This window comes from Schistocerca serialis, chromosome 2, assembly GCF_023864345.2.
Source record: "Schistocerca serialis cubense isolate TAMUIC-IGC-003099 chromosome 2, iqSchSeri2.2, whole genome shotgun sequence".
NCBI classification, from domain to species: domain Eukaryota; kingdom Metazoa; phylum Arthropoda; class Insecta; order Orthoptera; family Acrididae; genus Schistocerca; species Schistocerca serialis.
In genome coordinates, this window is record NC_064639.1 from 858,126,315 (window position 1) to 858,150,214 (window position 23,900).

At 43.0% G+C, this 23,900-nt stretch overlaps 1 protein-coding gene across 2 annotated transcripts in view; it reads right to left on the bottom strand.

Annotated features, from left to right (window-relative positions):
- LOC126458159 (sodium-independent sulfate anion transporter-like) overlaps nt 1–23,900 on the bottom strand; it is a 298,589-nt gene that overhangs the window by 73,366 nt on the left and 201,323 nt on the right. For both annotated transcript variants that reach the window (XM_050095024.1, XM_050095025.1), the window contains exon 3: nt 7,977–8,172. In XM_050095024.1, coding sequence (XP_049950981.1) covers nt 7,977–8,172 — 196 coding nt within the window. The remainder of the gene's footprint in view (nt 1–7,976; nt 8,173–23,900) is intronic.

Sequence of the window (23,900 nt, forward strand, 5' to 3'; positions counted from 1 at the left end):
TTGGTAGAAATTTTCTGTTATGTTTTCTTGGTAAAGGCTGACTATTAAATTATGTTTGCTAAACGTATGGCACCAAAGGAGGATGGGTGGGGACAGAGAAGTGTAGTGGGGCAGCTGCTTTTCATGAGAATTCATTTGGTTTACAGATACGAAAATGGACCTGTAACAGCAGCATCCATGTTTTTATGTCCTAAAATACCTGGAAAATATTCACTAAAATGAGCTGAACATATCGATAACATGACATATAAATGATAGAAAACATACAAGAGACTAAGAACCATAAGGACCTAGAGCACACAGTCACCAATTTTGAGATTGTAGCATGTATGCATGCCCCTGAGATCTGCTGATCTTATGGTGAACCAGCATTGTCTATTATCTGTAGGACCATACTGCATGTATGAACATTAATGGAGTTGCCTCGAATTCGCAATGTAGGAAAACACAGACTGATACTTACCATAAAGAACAGGCGCAACTGAAAAACATTTACATATTGCTTTTGGCCACAGCCTTCATCAGTGAAATAGAGACACTCACCATTCACACACACAAACAAGCACATCTCACACAAACACAACTACCAACATGTTGGAGTTGGCAGTCGTGTGTGAGTGAGGTTTGCTTGTTTGTGTGTGTGGATGGTGTGTGTGTCTCTCTTTTACTGTTGAAGGCTGTGGCTGAAAGATATATGTAAGTGTCTTTGAATTGTGCCTGTCTAGAACTAGTGCCTTCTTTACGGTAAGTAGCAATCTGATTTTTCCGACGTTGTTGATATTCCTACCTGGAGTTTCCATTGTAGGTTTTTTGCCTCTCGTATTTCTTGGATATTCATTTGCATATGGTCACAAAGCAGAAAGCATAATTTTGTTGCTCTGTAGTACTCAATTGTTATCTAGGGTTGTCATCATAGCTCAGCGTCTAATACTTCACAATCGGAGTTGTATCGGCAGTTTTATCTGAACCTCATGCGCCTGAATGTGCTTATTGAAAATGATGATAATGAGGACCATGAAGCATTGGAGTAGGTCATAACTGTGTGTGTGTGGTGCAATTAGGATCTGTTCTTTATGGTCTGATTCTAGTTTCACATTAATTACTAACTTAACAATTGTCAAAAGCTGCTACTATCACTAGCTTTGATATGGAAATGTTGTGAATTAACATTAAAAATAAATATAATCTTAAACATTAATTATTATTTTGTAACAAAAAAGAAGGTAAATTATTTTTTAATGAAAAATGTAGGTTGTTGAGACTTGATGTAAAAACAGGTCAGACTGATGAGAGTGGTGGTTTGTCTGTAAATTTGATTTTCACAAATATCTATTTTTCTGAAAACCTTGTTTATTGTGTGCTTGGGCCATTATGGTCCTCAGCGTAAAGTGAATTATAAAATGAACTAAAGAATGAAAAAGTTTGTAGGTGACTGGAAATGAAATTAAAAAAAGGATAATTAATTTAAAATCGCTGTATTTGATTTAAGAAACCTCATTCTTTGAAGTTGTATGAAAACTATCGTACAGCCATCTTAGAGCTATTACAGTGTATGTATGCAGGTCAGCATGCAGAGGTTATTGAAAACGAGGGATGTATGTTGTCATATACATGTGCTGGTAGTTAGAAAATTTTTCAACAGTTTTTGAAACAACTGAGAGTGCACATTGATATTTTCCTTTTAAAAACGAATCTAAAAAATCGACACTGATGTTTCATAAATAAACATTTGGCACATGTCAGCACGAATAACGCCTGCTGCTTTGTTTCTGAGGCCATCCTCATCTCCTTTTGGTGGATGGCTGGTCCGGTGAGGGCTACTAGCATCTCACGTGGGATGCAGGCTAAGCTGTTTATTTGTAGCATTGTATCCAGGACCGGTTGCGGTCCTCTGGTCTGGAGCAGAGTGGAAGGCCTAAACCATAGGCAAAGCTGACGACATTGTGATGGTGTCCAGTGCGAATTTTTCGACCTCCGCTAGGTGGAGAATTGTAGGGTTCCCCTTAGTAGAATAGGTGTGTGCTACACACAAGGAGCGGATATTAAGGTAGCAGAGCACGTGTGCTGTGCTCAAGAGTTTTTTCTTTTTTTTGGTTTTTTTTTTTGGGCGGGGGAGGGGGGGGGGGGGGGGGGTAGAGAAACCCTCCTTGGGATCAGAGACGAACTGCTGGGCAAAATCGAAGTTACATCGGCCACAAGGTTCTCAGAGATCGAAATTTTAGAAAGCATTCTGTAATTCGAACAAAGCAGCGATCGGTATAAAATGCTAAAAATCAAATATAAACAGTTTCGGATCGCGTTTTCAGATTTTTATTCATTAGCAACCGCCTTCTGCCCTTACCTCTTACCATATTCACGCTTTACCCTGCCATTATGGCTGCTGGTGGTGGCAGACGGAGCGAGGTCCATAGAAGCCTGGAGATGGTCTGAGGGAAGGGCCGAAACCAGTTGCTAACGAATAAACATGTGAAAACGCGATCGAGACTGTTTTTATTTGATTTTTAGAATTTCTTCTCAGAGATCGGATATGGGAAAGGTTAATATGATATTAGTAAACTACAGGAGCATCCAAGGAAAGGCCCCAGAATCACATATTCGAGATTGTAATGCTCAAAGAGTATCAGGAAAAGAAAGCTGGTTGAAACCGGAAGTGAATAGCAATGAAATCCTAGGCTCAGATTGGAATATTTATCGTAAGGATAGGTTAGTCACCAATGGTGGCGGTGTATTTATTGCAGTAAAGAACTCAACAACATCTAGCGAGGTTATCGCGAATCCCGAATGTGAATTAATATGGGGAAGTCAAGCATCAAAGATCGGTAAAAAACGGTAATCGGATGCTTTTACAGACCACCTGGGTCAGGATCTGTAGTGTTAGAGCGCCTCAGAGAAAACTTAAATATTGAAATATTTAAACATAAGAATGGTACCTGCACTTTTTTTTTTTCGTTTGAGTTTTTAGAGAAATTTTGACTGTCGGCCGGCCAGAGTGGCCGTGTGGTTCTGGGCGCTACAGTCTGGAACCGAGCGACCTCTACGGTCGCAGGTTCGAATCCTGCCTCGGGCATGGATGTGTGTGATGTCCTTAGGTTAGTTAGGTTTAATTAGTTCTAAGTTCTAGGGGACTGATGACCTCAGCAGTCAAGTCCCATACTGCTCAGAGCCATTTGAACCATTTTTTTGTAATTCTCGAATTGTGACAGGGCAAAAAAAGGAGAGAATAATTCTTGAAAATGAAGACACTTTTCCAGAATTATTACATTTATGGATGCCACCTCCTGGACAGCTAGCAGATAATCCATCCACAATGTGTATCAGATAGCTAGGAAGTATTTAACAATTGAAGGGACTTCAGTTGTGACAGGAAGCCTATTTTCAATAGCTGGTGAAGCGATTTTTGCCCAGAGAAAAGATTAAAAGCAGAAAATTCCAGTAAATTAATTTTTTTTAATTTCCTTAGAAAATAAGTTTCTTCTGTATTGTCTGTATTCTGAGTGTTTTTCCTGCCTGGTATTTCATACAATGTAGTATAACTTTTTCTATTTTTTTAATATTAAATTTGGTTTTCCTTACTTTTTTTATTGATCCAGTTTCAAATAGCAAGCGAAATCGTACGTTACGATCTGAACTCTAAACCTAAATTATTGGCGCAGATATGTCGGTAAATATTATTCGACCGATCGTCGATATCGACACCTAGTGCTACTATATACGATTATACGGAATATCGATATTTATCGTTCGATGTCACATCCATAATTGCCATCGAACAGGTGTCTGTTGCCAACACCGTGTATGTGGAAAGACTACACTTCGTTCACACAGCTGCGGCCTACACAGGAGTTCTTGCTGCTTCTGCGCTACGTTGTTATAGGATCTCAGAATTTGGCGAGCGGGTGCTGAGGCAAATGCGTCACTGGACCGGAGGCTTCCAATTTTTGCCAACTGAGTACTGAAGCGAGACGCGATGGTGGAGGAAGCAAGCAAAAAAGTGGAGGGGATATGTCGTTTACTTGTTGCTCCATCCAGTACTTTTGCTGCTCCCAAGTTTCGGTCTGTATTACCTCATGTGCTAATAAAAAAAATTCACAAATAATTGCTTGTCGTTGGGCCTACAGCCGGTTGAACACATAAAGGCATGCTTTGCGAGTGCTGACGGTTGCACTGCTCAAGCACTGGTGTCGCAACACCAGTGTAAGCAGTCCGTACTTTATGTAACAGACACTTTTTTATTATTCACCTGCTAAATTTGAATTTAATGACATAAAAAGTGAGTTTTATTTGATCAAAGAAACGTAATGAAAACAAAATGATAATAAAAACAGAAATCTTTGAAAAAGATATTTTCTCAGCCCTTATTAATAGACCCTTTCTTTGGCTTCTAGTTAATAATTTATGCTATATTAATAATTTATGAGTGAAAATAAAGTTTTCTATTAAACGTCATACTAAAACTATGTACAATAGCTGTCATAAACAGTAAAATATAGATTTTCTTCACAGTGAATGCCACAGCAATGAATTTATTAAAAGAAGGTGCCATTTTCCAATTTTTGTGTATTTTCTTTGTTCACAACTAGTTTCAGCCCTGTAGGCCAATCTCTAGTGATTTTGTTGTTCTGTACAAAATACAATATTTTACATTCCCGCCAGGAAGAGAAATGTAATAATGTCTACGTAAATGTACTTTAAATGCATTACCTGCAATAGATAATGTGCCTTAATATAATATAATATAATATAATATAATATACACTCCTGGAAATTGAAATAAGAACACCGTGAATTCATTGTTCCAGGAAGGGGAAACTTTATTGACACATTCCTGGGGTCAGATACATCACATGATCACACTGACAGAACCACAGGCACATAGACACAAGCAACAGAGCATGCACAATGTCGGCACTAGTACAGTGTATATCCACCTTTCGCAGCAATGCAGGCTGCTATTCTCCCATGGAGACGATCGTAGAGAAGCTGGATGTAGTCCTGTGGAACGGCTTGCCATGCCATTTCCACCTGGCGCCTCAGTTGGACCAGCGTTCGTGCTGGACGTGCAGACCGCGTGAGACGACGCTTCATCCAGTCCCAAACATGCTCAATGGGGGACAGATCCGGAGATCTTGCTGGCCAGGGTACTTGACTTACACCTTCTAGAGCACGTTGGGTGGCACGGGATACATGCGGACGTGCATTGTCCTGTTGGAACAGCAAGTTCCCTTGCCGGTCTAGGAATGGTAGAACGATGGGTTCGATGACGGTTTGGATGTACCGTGCACTATTCAGTGTCCCCTCGACGATCACCAGTGGTGTATGGCCAGTGTAGGAGATCGCTCCCCACACCATGATGCCGGGTGTTGGCCCTGTGTGCCTCGGTCGTATGCAGTCCTGATTGTGGCGCTCACCTGCACGGCGCCAAACACGCATACGACCATCATTGGCACCAAGGCAGAAGCGACTCTCATCGCTGAAGACGACACGTCTCCATTCGTCCCTCCATTCATGCCTGTCGCGACACCACTGGAGGCGGGCTGCACGATGTTGGGGCGTGAGCGGAAGACGGCCTAACGGTGTGCGGGACCGTAGCCCAGCTTCATGGAGACGGTTGCGAATGGTCCTCGCCGATATCCCAGGAGCAACAGTGTCCCTAATTTGTTGGGAAGTGGCGGTGCGGTCCCCTACGGCACTGCGTAGGATCCTACGGTCTTGGCGTGCATCCGTGCGTCGCTGCGGTCCGGTCCCAGGTCGACGGGCACGTGCACCTTCCACCGACCACTGGCGACAACATCGATGTACTGTGGAGACCTCACGCCCCACGTGTTGAGCAATTCGGCGGTACGTCCACCCGGCCTCCCGCATGCCCACTATACGCCCTCGCTCAAAGTCCGTCAACTGCACATACGGTTCACGTCCACGCTGTCGCGGCATGCTACCAGTGTTAAAGACTGCGATGGAGCTCCGTATGCCACGGCAAACTGGCTGACACTGACGGCGGCGGTGCACAAATGCTGCGGAGCTAGCGCCATTCGACGGCCAACACCGCGGTTCCTGGTGTGTCCGCTGTGCCGTGCGTGTGATCATTGCTTGTACAGCCCTCTCGCAGTGTCCAGAGCAAGTGTGGTGGGTCTGACACACCGGTGTCAATGTGTTCTTTTTTCCATTTCCAGGAGTGTATATTTCAATATATGAAATGTTTTCTACTTCAGGTAAATGCATTTAAAATCCATTTACATTCACATCATTAGATTTCTATGATAGAGGTAATAATAATACATCCTATTACGTACAGAACCTCAAAATCACTTGAAATTGCCCTAGAAGATTGAAGCTATTCCTCTCCTCTGGCCCCCCTCTCTCTGTCCATCTCTTCCAGCTCCTCCTTCCCTATCAGTCTTTTCTGCCCCCCTCCATTCATATCTTCCTGTCCCCTGTTCTTATCCATCTCCTCCTACAACCCTCTCCCTATCTATTCTCTCCTATGCCCCTCACTCCATCCCTCCTCTCCTTCGTCTCTCTCTCTCTCTCTCTCTCTCTCTCTCTCTCTCTCCACACCCATGCTCTCATGCTCTTCCTCTCTCTATCCATCCCCTCCTTCTCTCCTCCCTCTGCCCATCCCCTGCCGGCCACTGTGGCCGAGCGATTGTAGGCGCTTCAGTCTGGAACTGCAAGCCTGCTTAAGTCACAGGTTCGAATCCTGCCTTGGGGATGGATGTGTGTGATGTCGTTAGGTTAGTTAGTTTAAGTAGTTTCTAAGTCTAGGGGACTGATGACCTCAGATGTTACATCCCATAGTGCTTAGAGCCATTTGAGTTCTGCCCATCCCCCGTCTATCCACCTCAACCTTCCACCAGCAGTGGGGTCCCTGCAAAAAACACACCTGTCACACAGGGAAGCCCATATGGCAGGGGCTGTAAAACATGTTTTTGTCATTTTCTCTGCTTCTGTTGGTGCTAGGTGGTTACAAATTCAACAGTGCTGATACTAGTCAAGTTTGCTGATTGTGTCCAAAATTTGGTTGAAGTCGATCCATCGGTTTGGAAAGAGATTCCAGACACACATACATACAACCATACTCATATTTTCCTCGATCCATTTTGGTTGAAAAAATGGGGAGTTTGATGGTGGACATCATGAAGTGTTCTTTTGGCAGAAAACTAGAGCTTGGCAGACGTTCATAGGCGATTGCAGAATGTTTACAGAGATCTGGAACTGAACAAAGTATGGTGAATCAACGGGCGAGGCGTCTATCATTATCGCAGCAAGGTTGCCCAAGATGTTTATGGGACTTGGTAGATTAATCTGCCACGAGTAATGAGTATGATGGGCAAACATCTATTAGGCGCACTACGAATGTAGTGGTGTGGACATGTTGGGAATGTGGATCTCATGGGGAGCGCGCAAGGGATAAGTCCCTGCAGATGCACTATCCTCTGTGCCCGTGGTGGCTCAGATGGATAGAGCGTCTGCCATGTAAGCAGGAGACCCCGGATTCGAGTCCCGGTCGGGGCACACATTTTCAACATGTTCCCAATGAAGTACATCAATGCCTGTTTGCAGCTAGGGTGTCCATTTAATTATCATTTCCTTTCTGTATCCCTTCTGTTTTTATAATACTAAACATGTATTCATTTGTGCTAATCTGCGTCATTCTTAATGTCCTTTACTGCTATTATCATTATTTATTATCTTATAATAATAATAATAATTATTATTATTTTATTACTATTGTTATTATTATTACTTTTATTTTTATTATTATTCTTCCTGTGAACGTTTTTGTAATATCTTTAGTAAGTGTTATGGTCAGATGTAAGAGAGCACCTTAAGGCTCTAATCTGGCCAGGCTAAATAAGCAATAAATAAATAAATAATTTTGTCATCCATAATTTTGTTGTGAAAAACTTTTTATCCTTAGATCGCTACATTTCTTTTCTTATATATACTAGTATCTAAGCAGTTAGACTAGTTCTTACCTAGTTGCAAAAGTCCGCAAAGCAGCTCCACACAGCCAGCCAAGAAACAGAGCAAAACAGCCAGATCAGGACTTGTATCGTGCGTGTAGGTTGATGTGAGTAGGGAGAGCAGAGCTGTCGGTCCAATGTTCACCTCCTTGCACGTGCCGAAGAAGATGTACACGAAGCTGCCAGCAAAGGCGGAGTACAAGCCATACTGTGAACGAATTAAGCAACGTGTTAGTAAAGCTCAAATGGCACACTGAGCATATTATTTCTGTTGGCAATGCAGCTACGCTTTTATTTATTCTTATACTATCAGGATATCTCATATACTTTAATGAATCGAACTCCCATATGCGAAACAGCTTCAAACGTCTGGGTAATTAAAAACAAGTTGTTGTGTATATATTCAACGTTAAGCGTGTAAGCGAGGAAAAGTTTAGACAAGGTTTGAAGATACGCTTAAAGTTTGTTGGAAGTTACTATGTGCTCTCATTGTCAAACATTAGATGAACATAGTATGGGTAATTAGCGCTCCATTTTAAGGAAAAGCAAGTTTTTCAAGTTTCTCAGTGTTTATGACGTCATATCTTCACAGCTATGTTTCGTACAGTGATATAATTTTCCAGGTACATTCAGTGAATTAGGTAGATAACGTCTGCATAGTGTGTTGCGAATAGAGTTAGTAATAAGGGAATGATAAACTGAAAACGTCGTGCCTGACATTGAAGCTTTACTGTATTCATAGTGAAAATGTGCTAATCGATAAACTTTTTTTCTTTCATCATTTTGTGTGGGGGATGTCAGTGAGAAGAAGTTTCGTAAAAGTTTGAAATTATGTTTAAAGTTTGTTGGAAGTCGCTAAGTGTCCTCAGTCTCAGAACAGGGTGAATATAGGGCATATATTTGCACCCGTCCATTATGCTGCCTGAAGACAAACACACATCTTCAAACAATAATACTTGTCTTATTGTGTTGAACTTATAACGTAAGATTCATCATTTTCTTTGGGCCTTTGTCCTGCTTCAATGCAGGGTCGGCTTCGTTACTATGGATTTGGCAGTGTTAGCTGCAGAGGGTGGCCGGATGCCTTTCCTATTACCACGCTGAACCACCCGGGATGGAATTAGTGTACCCCAGCTGCCTGCGTCTAGTGTAACCCATGAAATAGTACGAACTTTTTCAAATGGCTGCGAGGCGTGTAACTAAGGCGGAACGTGGGGACAAGCCCGGTATTCGCCTAGCGGGATGTGGAAAACCGCCTCAAAACCACATCCAGGCTGGCTGGCATACCGGCCGTCGGCATTAATCCGCTGGGCGGATTCGATCTGCGGCCGGCGCGCCTACCCAAGTCCAGGAAGCAGCGCATTAGCGCTCTCGGCTACCCTGGCGGGTTAAACTTTTAACATAAGATTATACCTCCTAATCAGTAGGGTATGAAAGCATTTTAAGTCTTTGAAATTCGGTCTATAATTACTTAGTTCTGACCTCTATACCCCTGAAAAGATAGGCAACTGGGCGGCCATCAACTACGAACAACCACTGCAATTTATCTACTCTATGGCTAGAAATTTGTTTGATTAATTTATTTATACATCCGTAGACAATATGTATTGTATGACAGTCGCCAAAATGTATACATACTTTAAATATACACACAGTTTAAATTTAAAAAATACCAAAATACAATATTTATTATCATATGTTACATGTTTGTATAGAATCCGTCTCTTTTGTATTGCAAATCGTGTAAAGTGTGTCTTCAACATAACAGTAAATCGTCGGAACCAACATTTGTCTGAATTTGTCTACTTGATTTGCCTCCCATTTTATATAATCCCTGATAGCCTAGCTCTTTTTTAATAAATTGTATTTTATAAATTTCTTGAAAGCGTGTATATCACTTTTGTCTTTGACCTCTTGTTGAAGCCAAGTGTATAATTTTGGATTTTAACTATGTTTTCTTCATAAAATATGTGATTTTTTTCCAACTGATATCTTTTCTCACGCTCATGTATAGATCTGTTTGTTGGGACTGCTCAAATAGAAAACGTATTCACTTGGAACTGTAAGGATTACCACAGTTTCATACAAGTCTTGTTCTTTTTTAATAATTCACGTAACCTTTTTGTGTACCTTAACGACTGTTAGTGTATTTTGCACATTTGTTCCGCAGACGTTTACTCCAGAAGAGAGTATAGAATTGACATATCCAAAGAATGTTGTTATAGAGCATGAGCTGCTACACACCGAGGTTACTTTCCGAAGTTTGTTAATAACATATTGTAGTGATTCGCTTTTCAAGGTGAGTAACACGTTCAGCCTATTTCAGCTGTGAGTCAACGTGCATACCGGGTGATGTAGTGCAGTGGAAGGACGACGTTTCAAATCCCCATCCAACCATCTAGAATTAGGTTTTCCGTGCTTTCTCTAAATCGCTCCAGGCAAATGTCGAGTTGTTTCCTTTGAAAAGGAATGTACAGTTTCATTCTCCTCTCTTCGACGTGACGTGAATCACTAATCTTTCTTCCTAGCTTCAAAATGAATCCTTAGGAGTTTTGTGTTTGATATGCATTTTGTGAACTCATCTTTAATTTTTAGGCCGGTTTTATCGAACTTTCTGTTTACGTGGAAACAAATACTATTTTTAAACATTTATGGTTAATTTGATGTCTTCCGTCCACTTGCATACAGGTGGGATGTGTTTCTTCAGCGCAGCACATTTTGTCTGGCGAGTCGTCACTAATCAGAATGTTAATGTATTCAGTAAATACTGTTTCTACATGTCTGACTCTCTGGGAAAAGTCGTTGATATGCAAGGTGATTCCGTGACGACGTTGCAAATTTTCAGGGATGATGGAGAAGGGCAAAGGTATCAATCTGAGGTAAGGGACCTCAGAAGCTACCAATCAAAAATCGTTCTGATACCTCTGACAGTGGAATACATGTACTGGTATTGTTGTTGCTAAGATTGTGGGGTAGGCAGTTTCTAAAGGTGGTAGTATGGATAAAAAAAAAAGATTTAGTAAATGTGAGATTTTAAATGCATACCTGAAGAGCTACGAGCAAGTGTGCATCTTTGATACTGTGAAACAAATCTCTTCTATTGCAATCTCTTTGCTTTCCATATTTTTGGAGGAGGAGGCTCTTAAGCTCTTAAAGTATGCATTTTAGAGTCCGTATTAACTGGACTTTTTTTCTGGTTTTGGTCCACGCCGTAACCTCCAAAAATATTGTAACCAAAGAGCTTGCAGTAGAAGAGACGTATTTCACAGTATCAGAGGTGAATAAGTGCTCATAGCTCTTAAATTATGCAGTTTAGAGCCCATGTTTACTTAACATTTTTTCCTTGATTTGATCCATACTACCATATCTGAAAGTTTGCCTGCCGTATAATCTTAACAATAACAGTACCTGTACAAGTATTCCACCATCAGAAGTGTTAGAACGATTTTCGCTCATAACTTCCGACTCGGCCGTCTCCAGAACCAGGGTCCGTTATCTCAAATTGACTCATTTTCCCTTCTTCATCATTCTTGAAAGTTTATAATCACCCTGTATGTTAAGAGAAGTATCATATCCAGCATGTGTTGCTAAGAGACTCCTATGTTATTGTAATAGGGGTTGGAAAGGTGTTTTATAGTTGTTTGGAATTTGTTTGAGAGATCACGTATGATACTCCGTTCTTCAGTTGTGTTTGAAACCACTTGTTTGCTACATCTACATCTACAGCTACATGATTACTCTGCAATTCATAAGCAAGTGCCTGTAGACCTTTTATCGTACCACCTTCAAGCTATTTCTCTAACGTTCCACTTTAGAACAGCGCGGAGAAAAACGAACATTTAAATCTTTCCGTGCGAGCTTTGATTTCTCTTATTTTATTATGTTGATCATTTCTCTTTGTGTAGGCGGGGCCAACAAAATATTTTCGAAATTCGGAGGAGAAAGTTGGCGGCCGAAATTTGATGACAAGATACTGCTGCAACGAAAAACGTGTTTATAAATTTGGACTACACGGTCCAGAGGAGGAACAGCAATCTGATGGTACAGCTGGGTCAAAACAATGGTCTAGATGGCAATGATATTTGATTAATGACCGGTGTCGACTTCATGCAGAAGTCATCTTCAAAAAATCGTGAAGAGCAGTTTACGATCGTGTTGCCGTGTGAACATCCGACGAGCCACCAATACCAGCCAACGGTGATCATTTTCTGAAGATGACTTTTACATCAAGTCGAAATTGGTCATTAACAAAATATTATTGCTATACAGACTGCTGTCTTAACGCAGAAGAACGCCTCTTTTTTAATGACTGCCACTCCAATTAGCAGATCATATCCGTGGCATTCTCTCCCCTATTGCGCGATTATACAAAACACGTTGTCCTTCCTTGAACTTTTACGATGTCCTCCGTCAGTCCTGTCACGTGAGAATCAAATACTGCACAGCAATATTCTAGCAGAGGACGGCAGTCTATTTCGTAGACATATTGCATTTTTTAAGTGTTCCGTCAATAAATCGGAGTCTCTGTTTCGCTTTCCCCACAACGTTGTCTATGCGATCGTTCTAATTTAAGTTATTCGTAATTTTAATTCCTAAGTATTTAGCTGAATTCACAGCCTTCCTATTTGTGTGATTTATCGTGCAACCGGAATGTACCAAATTCCTTTAAGTGATCACATGATGACTTCACACTTTTCATTATTCAGTGTCAATTGCCACTTTTCGCACCATACAGACATCGTCTCTCAATTATTTTGTAATTGGTTTTGATCATCTGATGACTTTGCAGGACGGTAAATGACAGCATCATTTGCAGACAGTCAAAGAGGGCTGCTTAGTTGTGTCCTAAATCATTTCTGTAGATCAGAAACTGCAGAGGGCCTATAATATTTACTTGGAGAACGCCAGAAAGTACTTCTATTTTACTCGATGACTGTCTGTCAGTTACTGCGAACTGTGACCTTTCTGACAGGAAATTACGAATACAGTTGCACAGCTAAAACGGTACTCCATAGGCACGCAATTTAATTAGCACTTGTGGGGAACGGTGTCAAAAGCCTTCTGAAAATTTAAATTATGGAATCAGCTTAAAATACCCTGTCAATAGCACTCATTACTTCGTGAGCATAAAGAGCTAGTTGTGTTTCACAAGGACGATGTTTTCTGAATCCGTGTAGTGTATTTGTCAGTAAATCGTTCTCCTGATGGTAATTCATGATGTTTGAACACAGTGTATGTTGCAAAAGCCTACTGCATACCGATGTTAGTGACCTGGGTCCGTAATTCAGCGGATTACTGTTACTTCCTTTCTTGAGTATTGGTGTGACCCGTGCAGCTTCCCAGATTTAGGTATGAATCTTTCGTCGAGCGAGGGCTTGTACGTGACAACTAAATATGGAGCTATTGGATCAGCATACTCTGAAAGGAACCTAGCTGGTATACGATCTGGATCGGAGGCCTTGCCTTTATTAAGTGATTTAAGATGCTTCACTAGACAGTGAATATCTACTTCTAAGTTACTCATGTTGACAGTTGTTCTTGATTCGAATGCTGGAATATTTACTTCGTCTTGTTTAATGAGGGAATTTCGGAAAACTGTGTTCAGTAACTCTGCGTTAGTGGCACTTGTCATAGTAACATTACCACTTAATGCGTCTTGCTGCTGGTGCGCTTTACATGCGATCAGAATCTCGTTTGAATTTCTGACAGATTTGTAGACAGGTTTAGTTGTGGAGACAATTAAAAGCATCTCACATTGAAGGACGAGCTAAATGTCGAGCTGCTGTAAAACTTCGTCAATCTTGCGGATTTTGCTTCCCGTAAAATTTCGATTGCTTTTTCCATTGCTTCAGCAACGATGTTCTGACCTGTTTTGTGTACCTTGGGGTTCAGTAATCATCTCTTATTGATTTACTTGGTCTCTACGTTTCAAATGCCGTCCGTATTATTTCATTACTTAAACCACATCTGGTCTACCCTTACAGAGTCAGATTCCTAGTGCATCTATTCTGTTTGGCAGTATTTTGTTGTTTTCTGTATCGAGGGCTTCTTCAGGTCAAGGAAAATGCCGCTTATACAATAACTTTTGTTCAGTGCTTCAAAGCATAATTTGTGAATCAAGCTATTTCGATTCCATGGTTTTTCAGGGCTTTACTCAAGTATGTTCTTAACACAAAAGATTGTGCTTCCTTAGATACCGAAAAACCAATGTGGGAAAGCCAGAAAAGAGGAGAACCCAAGCGTTAGTTACAAGATACTACAAAAGGATGTTGAAAAATGGATGGACGGATAAGAAATGAGGAGGTTCTCCACAGAATCAAAAGAAGAGGAATATGTGGAACATTGACAAAAAGTAGGGACAGGATGGTAGGGCATGTGTTGGCTTTTTCAATCCCGCTACGTTTTCCCGTATCAGCTCCACGTACAGTGCTAGTAACTGAAATTTGCTAGTCAGGGTAACAGTCGAATCCCCTTTGTACAGAGGTAGATCAGGCGTTGCTGAAAGATGACATCAGGGAGACCTTGAAGGTATGTTACAGCCACCGGTCTTAACACACCAGAAATGTGAGACTTGCTGTCCAAATTATCGGTTATGAGACCCAGAAGTGATCGCGGTGAACTCAGTGCCACTTCATACCATCACGGCAAGTGCTGCCTCCCCCCCCCTCCCCCCTCCCCCCACCCCCCTCCCGTTACCTATGGTAACATTAATACTAGATCCTTTTCAGTTGCTTGCTAGGCAGCCTACCCACGTGGAAGCGTTTGCTACCTGACCGGCTACAGGGAACGTTTCAGCCATGGAAAGGCGTTCATTCACAGGCTTACCATATCTGCTGTCAACAACAAATCCGACAAGGTTCGAGAGTGTAACTGACAAACCACAAGGAGGTGCATAATATAAGACCGAACGTAAAAGATACTTCACAAAGAGATAAATAATAACAATGACTGAATTCCCGAACATAGGGGGAAACGGCTGAAAGATACAGCATATCTCTCATTTTCTCGCTCGCATATCCATATTCTGCAAACCTACATTTACGATAGTACTGCTAAGTCGATTTTACGAGGGACGTTTCGAAAGTAAGCTTGGTCACTGTTTTTTAAGGAGAAGATAGTGACACAAACAAACGTCATATGAATCCACAACCGCTGCTAGTTCAACGAGCGAAGGGGCGTCAGCACAAGAGGAATGACGCATAAGCAGAGCGCCGAAGAGAGAGTAGAAGCAGACCGGCGTGCCCAAGGTTATTCGAGTACGCATGACGATGGCAGACGGACGCGTACTGGCAACGTGGTCGCCAAGGGCAATGCATGCCGTTATCAGGTATGATGGACACGTGAGTCTAGTGTATCCATGATTGCATACAGACCGTGTATGGTTGGTCGCTGGTGTTGGATGTTCAGAGATTAGATTAGATTAAATTAGATTAATACTAGTTCCATGGATGGTGAATACGATATTTCGTAATGATGTGGAACGAGTCAAATTTTCCAATACATGACATAATTAAGTTAATTTATAACAAATTTCATCTGTTCCTGCATTGAGAGCCACAGTCTTGGGACGTTACTTCCAAACCAGTGCTAAGGTGGGGCAGGCTGTGTGACAATTCCTTGCACTGCAGGGCATCGAGTTTTACCAGAGTGGTTTCTTCAAACTGATTGCACGCTGCGACACACTTCAAATGGCTCGGACCACTATGGGACTTAACTTCTGAGATCATCAGTCCCCCAGAACTTAGAACTACTTAAACCTAACTAACCTAAGGACATGACACACATCCACGATCGAGGCCGGATTCGAACCTGCGACCATAGCGGTCGCGCGGTTCTTGACTGAAGCGCCTAGAACCGCTCGGCCACACAGGCCGGCTGCGACACACGTCTCAGTGTCGATAGCGATTATGTCGAAAAGTAGTGAGGTGTATAGTTCTTGATATCACGGTCTTTTTTCTTTTTGGCAATAAAGTTTAGATGTGAAAAACAATGACGGAACTTACTTTCGGAACATCTCTCGTATACTGTCTAAATTATGATGTCGTCGGGATTGTGAGAGTCTGTTACTGTTATAGCTATTAAATAAAATGCATGCGACATGTACTTCGCAGTTGTTTTCGGAAGAATCTTTTCAAATGCAGCACTACGCTGAATTCCAATTTCTTGGAAGCTATGTAGTATGGAATAGCACGTGGGAAAAATGAATGTTCTCATTCATTGACATGAAAGTGCTGTTGGAACGTTTTCAGACTTCCCCGCGAGTGTAGCCTCTTGCAATATTTGCTGTCGTTTTGTTTGAAGAGAAGCATTTACTTTCTGGAAGGTTTCTAGCAACCAACATTTGCGTAACACTCAAAGCGCATGTCAAACATACCATATGGTTTCTTTGAACTCACGATCTCGGCAGTTCTCCCGCTGTATTCTGTTAAGCAGTTGAGTGAGATGTACTTAACGTAAGGTAGGCAAATAAGACGACAGGCGCTTTACATCGCGTATAGTGATTAGTGTAATAAGTGAAGATCGAAAATTATAGGCTTTTAAGGAGACACAAATGTTTTTGACTCTATTTCAGCAGAATGCTTCCTTTTTAGACCGAATGAACTAATCCCCGTGTCTCTCAGGCAACAACGTCATTGGTCCTCACAGTATCACCGATTTGATTCTCTGCACTGAAGTAGTACGCACCACAATGTACGTAAGGCAAGTCTCGTTGGCTCGTGTCTCACATTTTCCATCTTAAGTCACAACTCTGTTTGAGGAGAAATCTGAATTTTATTTGGACACATTTGCACATCTCCATCATAAATTCTTTCCTCTTCTAACATCTACATACTCTTCAGACTACTTAACTGTAAAGTGCACGGCAGAGGGTACTTATCATTGTATCAGACACCAGGGCTTCTTCCCATTCCAGTCCCGTATAAATTCGGGAGGAATGATTGTTTAAATGCCCCTGTGTGAGCTACAGTTAATATAATGTCGTCTTCGCGGTTACTAAGAGAGCGATATATAGGGAATTGTAGTATGTTATTACATTCACCAATTAATACCCGTTCTTAAAACTTTGTTAGCAGATTTTCGGTGGATGGTTCGTGTCTCTCTCGCACGTCTGCCGAATCATGTTTTTCATCATTTCCCTGACGGTTCCCCACGAGTCAAATAAACCAGTGATCATTCGTGTTGTCATTCCTTGTACGCCTATCACACAACTGAGCAACATTGGAAGATCGGACGCACAAATGTGCTATAAGAAGTTTCATTTCTAGACTGACTGCCTTCTTCCAGGAACAATGTTTCACGCCAAATTTTTACACCCATGTCTTTATGAGTCGACTGATTACAGTTGTCACTCACTTATGTTTCAGTCATAAGATTCTACTGTTCTGTGTTTTGTGAAGTGCGCTATTTTACATTTCTGTACATTTAACGCAATTTGCCAGACTTCGCACGACGCTGAAATCTTATGAAGATTTGACTGGATATTTGTCCAGTTTTTTTCAAAGAGTACTTCATTACAGGTAACTGTATTACCTGTTTTGACTAATATGATCCGTATCGTTATATCGTTGGGCCAATCCCATTGCCACTGATCAACTATCAGTTTCAAAGGCTTGCTTGGGAGTACCCGCAATTTCTAACACTCTATCTAGCCTGTATGGTAGTTGCTAATAGGACTAAAAACCTCCGTGCAGCATAACATATTCACAACTATCCCGACTTTTCACTGATTTAATTTTGACTCATACGTCCCGAATCACTTTTGTCCTCAGATACGAATATCTGGTATTTCGTAATACACACAACAAAAAATGTTTTGATCACCCCGGCTCCCAGAACTCCTGAAGATAAACGTTGACTGTGGATATTGTATCACAGACACAGTCCCTTTGACTCTTCAGAGATGTCACTTAACCCGTCCAAAGACGTAAACAACCATGCATGAGCAGCGCCTATTAGACGGAGGGGGCCCGACAGCCGATCAGTTCCAGTCACTCCACCAGGAAGGAGGTAGTTCATCCATGCCTAGACGGTCAATACCGTGGTTCGATCGCGTTCGCATTGTTACTTTGTGCCAGGAAGGGCTCTCAACAAGAGAAATGTCCAGGCGTCTCGGAGTGAACCAAAGCGACGTTGTTCGGACATGGAGGAGATACAGAGAGAGAGAGACATGAACTGTCGATGACATGCCCAAGGACTACTACTGCAGTGGATGACCGCTACCTACGGATTATGGTTCGGAGGAACCCTGACAGCAACGCCACCGTGTTGAATAATGCTTTTAGTGCAGCCACAGGACTTCGTGTTACGACTAAAACTGTGCGCAATAGGCTGCATGATGCGCAACTTCACTCCCGACATCCATGCCGAAATCCATCTTTGCAACCACGACACCATGCAGCGCGGTACAGATGGGCCCAACAACCTGCCGAATGGAATGCTCAGGATTGGCATCACGTTCTCTTCACCGATGAGTGTCGCATATGCCTTCAACCAGACAATCGTAGGAGACATGTTTGGAGGCAACCCGGTCAGGTTGAACGTCTTAGACACACCGTCCAGCGAGTGCAGCAAGGTGGAGGTTCCCTGCTGTTTTGGGGTCGCATTATGTGGGGCCGACGTACGCCGCTGGTGGTCATGGAAGGCGCCGTAACGGCTGTACAATACGTAATGCCATCCTCCGACCGACAGTGCAACAATATCGGCAGCAAATGGCGTGGCATTCGTCTTCATGGACGACAATTCGCGCCCCCATCGGACACATCTTGTAAATGACTTCCTTCGGGGTAACGACATCGCTCGACTAGAGTGGCCAGCATGTTCTCCAGACACGAACCCTATCGTACATGTCTGGGATAGATTGAAAAGGGCTGCTTATGGACGACGTGACCCACCAACCACTCTGAGGGATATACGCCGAACAGCCGTTGAGGAGTGGGACAATCTGGACCAACAACGCCTTGATGAACTTGTGGATAGTATGCCACGACGAATACAGGCATGCAGTAATGCAAGATGACGTGCTACTGGGTATTGGAGGTACCGGTGTGTACCGCAATCTGGACCACAACCTCTGAAGGTCTCGTTGAATGGTGGTACAACATGCAATGTGTGGTTTTCATGAGCAATAAAAAAGGGCAGAAATGATGTTTATGCTGATCTCTATTCCAATTTTCTGTACAGGTTTCGGAACTGTCGGAACCGAGGTGATGCAAAACTTTTTTTTGATGTGTGTGTAATCCCGAAAGAAATAAGGTCTACGTGGAATGTTTGATACATTTTAGAAATCTTGTGCTACCGTACTCCTCATGTAAAAAATTGTGTCACACGTTATAGTTCGCATGATACGTAATTCAGCGTTGACGATGGGAGCAACAGCTGTAGCGGTAGCCTGTGCAGAGGTCGCTGGATCAGAATGTAAATTCTATACTTGAGTATGGACCAAAACAACAACAAAAGTCCAGTAAACAAGGGTTATAAAGTGGTTACCTTAAGAGCTATGAGCATTATGAGTTATTTTTCGTTAGAAGAGATGTGTTTTGCACCAGTGAAGATGAAAAACTGCTCAAAGCTCTAAAGGTATGCACTAAAAGAGCCCATGTTTATCTGACATTTTTTCTTGTTTTGGTTCATATTACCAGTTTTGAAAGTTTGTCGGAGGAGTTCTGGTTTACCATATTGTCCTATAGTACAAGACTCTTGAATAACACTCCATACCAATAACTGCCGGCCGCGGTGGTCTAGTGGTTCTAGGCGCACAGTCCGGAACCGCGGGACTGTTACGGTCGCAGGTTCGAATCCTGCCTCGGGCATGGATGTGTGTGATGTTCTTAGGTTAGTTAGGTTTAAGTAGTTCTAAGTTCTAGGGGACTGATGACCACAGAAGTTAAGTCCCATAGTGCTCAGAGCCATTTGAACCAACCAATAATTGAATTACAAAGGGCTTCTGCAGTGTTCCTTTGTACAAAAGGGCGTGGCAAAATTATTCTATGCAGAATTTTCGCGCTTTTTGAGGCATCCATACATGCCACAGATTGCAGGAATAACTTCTGATTGCGAGTACTAGCTCCTTCCGTTTTAGTTTGTGACTAGCATTTCTTATTCAAATGTATAAGATAAAAACTGCTGTTGGAAAATGAACACCATGAAACAATCAATCGTCAATAACGTTGCAGACACATATTTTATGTGGTGTACTATGATTATAACAGAACTTGGAAAAAAGGAGAGGGGAAATAGCGGCATTTGGAGTACACTTCGCACCGCATCATGATATTGCTCCTGGAGCATATATGTAAATGTAGATGTGATCTCAGGCACGTCTGGTCACATTGTCTGGAACTACAGGTGCAGTAGTTTGAATAGTCTACACTAAGTACAATGCAGACCTGCAGTCGTGTACAGAGAAGATGCTAGACTTATCATATCTTCTTTTTGGGAGGAAGGATTCAAGTTACTTCCACCTATTGACGCCGTGTAGTTTACTGAGGGATGTTGTCGGTAATATAAATCAGGTAGTCAAGCATAATTCCATCACGTCCCACACATTCTAATAGAGAACATATCAGCTGATCGTGCTAGCTAAATCAACTACTGAACACCTCTGAGAACTTGTAAGGTAACAAAAAAAGTATGTGACTTTGTTTTTCCGTCCAGGGTGAGCACATTTCTCTGACAAAACTGTGTGGCGGTCAAGTACTCGACCCTGGACCTTAATCTTTCGAGGAGAATGCTCTTGCCGACTCAAAGGTAGCCCACACAGGGCTGACGCACTAGCACAGATGAAGCGGCGAATGTGAGTATTGAGTAGTAAATGGGTAGCAACGTTGGTAAGAGCGTACACCTCGAACGACAAGGGTCCGGGCTAGAGTCGCATTGCGGCATGCATTTATAATCGGTCAAAATGTCAACAATAGTTTTCATTCCATTGTAGGGTAAAGATTCATTACTGAAGTACTCTGCCAGACAGGAAAAGGTGAAACACCCAGGAGACGTGTTCGGATGCCGATGTAACTACTTACGCGCGCACACTATCGTTAGGTATGTAAATGGTTAGAGTTGGAATTTCCGGTGAAAATAGAACGGCCACCAGAGTGCATTAGTGTTGTCTCTGTTGCAACGCCTGGTAGGGCATATAAGACGGTGTGGACTGTTATCACTGTGGAGGACACGGAGATGCCGCAAAGTCGCGTCAGACAGCGTTATCAGCACGTGGCAGAGTTTGAAGAGGGACCTCACTGTGAGTCACCATTTGGCCAGCTTGTCGAATCGTGTAGATTTGTGGGGCGCTCGGATGTGACAGCAGCTTATGCTGGACTGGTTGGAAACGTGAGGACAGGCATTGTATTGTATGCATTGTACTGTATGTTAACCTGGGACCTAGAAACGACGGAGAGGCTCCGTCCCCGCCGCAGCCGCAGTGGTCCACAACCCCACAGCCACTACCGCAGTCCATTTCACCCCTCCGCCGCCCCACACCGAACCCAGGGTTATTGTGCGGTTCGGCCCCCGGTAGACCCCTCCAGGGAACGTCTCACACCAGACGAGTGTAACCCCTATGTTGACGTGGTAGAGTAATGGTGGTGTACGCATACGTGGAGAATTTGTTTGCGCAGCAATCGCCGACATAGTGTAACTGAGGCGGAAAAAGGGGAACCAGCCCGCATTCGCCGAGGCAGATGGAAAACCGCCTAAAAACCATCCACAGACTGGCCGGCTCACCGGACCTCGTCACAAGTCCGCCGAGCGGATTCGTGCCGGGGACCAGGCGCTCCTTCCCACTCCGGAAAGCCGTGTGTTAGACCGCTCGACTAATCAGGCGGGCTGAGGACAGGCATACTATTAGTCAATGTTACGATCGACAATTTCTGACCACCACAAGGGAGGATCGCCACATTGTACATCAGTCGCACTAAAAATCCTTCACATTTGCGCCGGCCATCCGAGAATAAGTATTGGACTCTCTGCACCACTGGTCGGAGTCTAACAGCTGCCGGACTCGGGTTTTACTGACCCATGAATAAGCTACCGTTAACACCAGAACACGAACGACTACATTTGGAGTAGTACCGTGTCCGGAAAGCCTGGACTGCTGACGCATTACGTTCAGCGATGAACAGCGGTAATGCGTTATCCCATATGACCATCGTCGTCGAGTATAGTGGCTTTGTGTGCAGGTCCATTCTTCCAACGACCTGGGGAGGGAGGGTTGGGGTTTGGGAGAAGAGACCAAACAGCGATGTCATGCGTCTCATCGGATTAGGGGGAGCCATCCCGGCATTTGCATGGAGCGATTTAGGGAAATCATGGAAAACCTAAATCAGGATGGCCGGACGCGGGAATGAACCGTCGTCCTCCCGAATACGAGTCCAGTGTGCTAGCCACTGCGCTACCTCGCTCGGTGATTTGGGGAGACACAGCGGTGTTACGCCTGGCGTCATTGCGTGCAAAACCATTGGATATGACTTCTGGTTACTGCTAGTTGCGACTGAATGAACTCTGACGGCGCGAGGGTACGTTACGGACACGCTGTGTCCACGTGTGTTACCTCCCATGCTACAATATCGTGATGCCACTTCTCAACAGTTCAATGCTCGCCAACGCGTGGAATATGTCTCTATGAAGTGTCTTGTTGATGTTGAGGTACTCCCGTGACCAGCAAGATCCTCAAATATGTCCCCGGTACAAAAAGATTCAGCTCGGACGTCAGCTCTGTCACAGCGCCAGTATCCAGGATATCAAGTACCAGCTACAGCAGTTTTGGCCCACGTTACCTCAGGAGAGGTCACAACAGTTTCACCACATCCTTCCAAAGTGTATCAGTGGATATATACAGTTCAGAAGGCGTGCAACATCATAGTGATAAGTGGGTTCATATTGCCGAGTGCTTTATAAACTTGACTCGATTTTGTAATCACTGTAATATACATACCCTCTCAACCAGTGAAGTTTCATTTCTTTTACTCCTCGCCTTATGGGTTTTCCACTTCTTTTGTCAGGATGTGTACCTGCCGCCTTTGTAGGAATAGCATGAGAATGGGCTGGATGACACTGCGGAAATTACTGCTCTACGGATGTGCACCCACTCGCAGAAGTCCTTCTCCGACGCCAATCCCGAAACTGGTTTCTTGACTATGCATAACTTTGCGCTCATCATCCTTCCAATTGCGTCTTTCGCTACATTATCCTAGGTGTTAGAAAAAGCCCGACGGACGGCAACCTTCCTCACAGTGCAATTTTCAGGGAACAGATTTTTGGAGGTATTAGCGGAAACGCTGTTAAGGCCATGCGATGGGCAGAGGCTGTACTTCTGATGATACGTCTCATGAGTGAATCTGACTCTGCTGTTCAGGATCAAAACTACGAGCACATGCACCTCCCTTGTATCATCTATACAATCTTTACTATGTGGCGATCAGTTCTTCGGGAGAAGTAATGAGTCCGCCATAGGCCTTCAGAATGACGTCGCTGAAATGAAATCGATTGCTCGAACTGTGCTCGTCGACCCTACTCTGCCATGTCTACAATGTTTACTAACTTACTATGACGCTTGAAAGTACAGAAACGACACTTAACAAGTGAAACAGAGATGTTATAGGCTCCGTTTTTTCGTGGTTTCTATCTCCTTAGTAGCACAGCACAGTGAAGCATTGTCTTCACTGCTTCTATCAGTGTCCCATGCACACATGGAGTTTCGCGTTTTGAATGTATGTTTTTTTCGCCAGTGTATAAGACTGAAAACTACTCAGCAAGCAAAAGACATATATAGGTTCGGAACTATTAGCAGAAGAGGAAAACAAAGAAATGACTCGGGGAAAAATTGAATGGATCAAGGAAGTACTGTACTGGATTAAAAGAGATAAGGAAATTAAGAGCGAAAACTTGTTAATTCTTCAGCTTTTGTAGTCTTGTCGTCCTCAGTTGGGTATAATAATATGA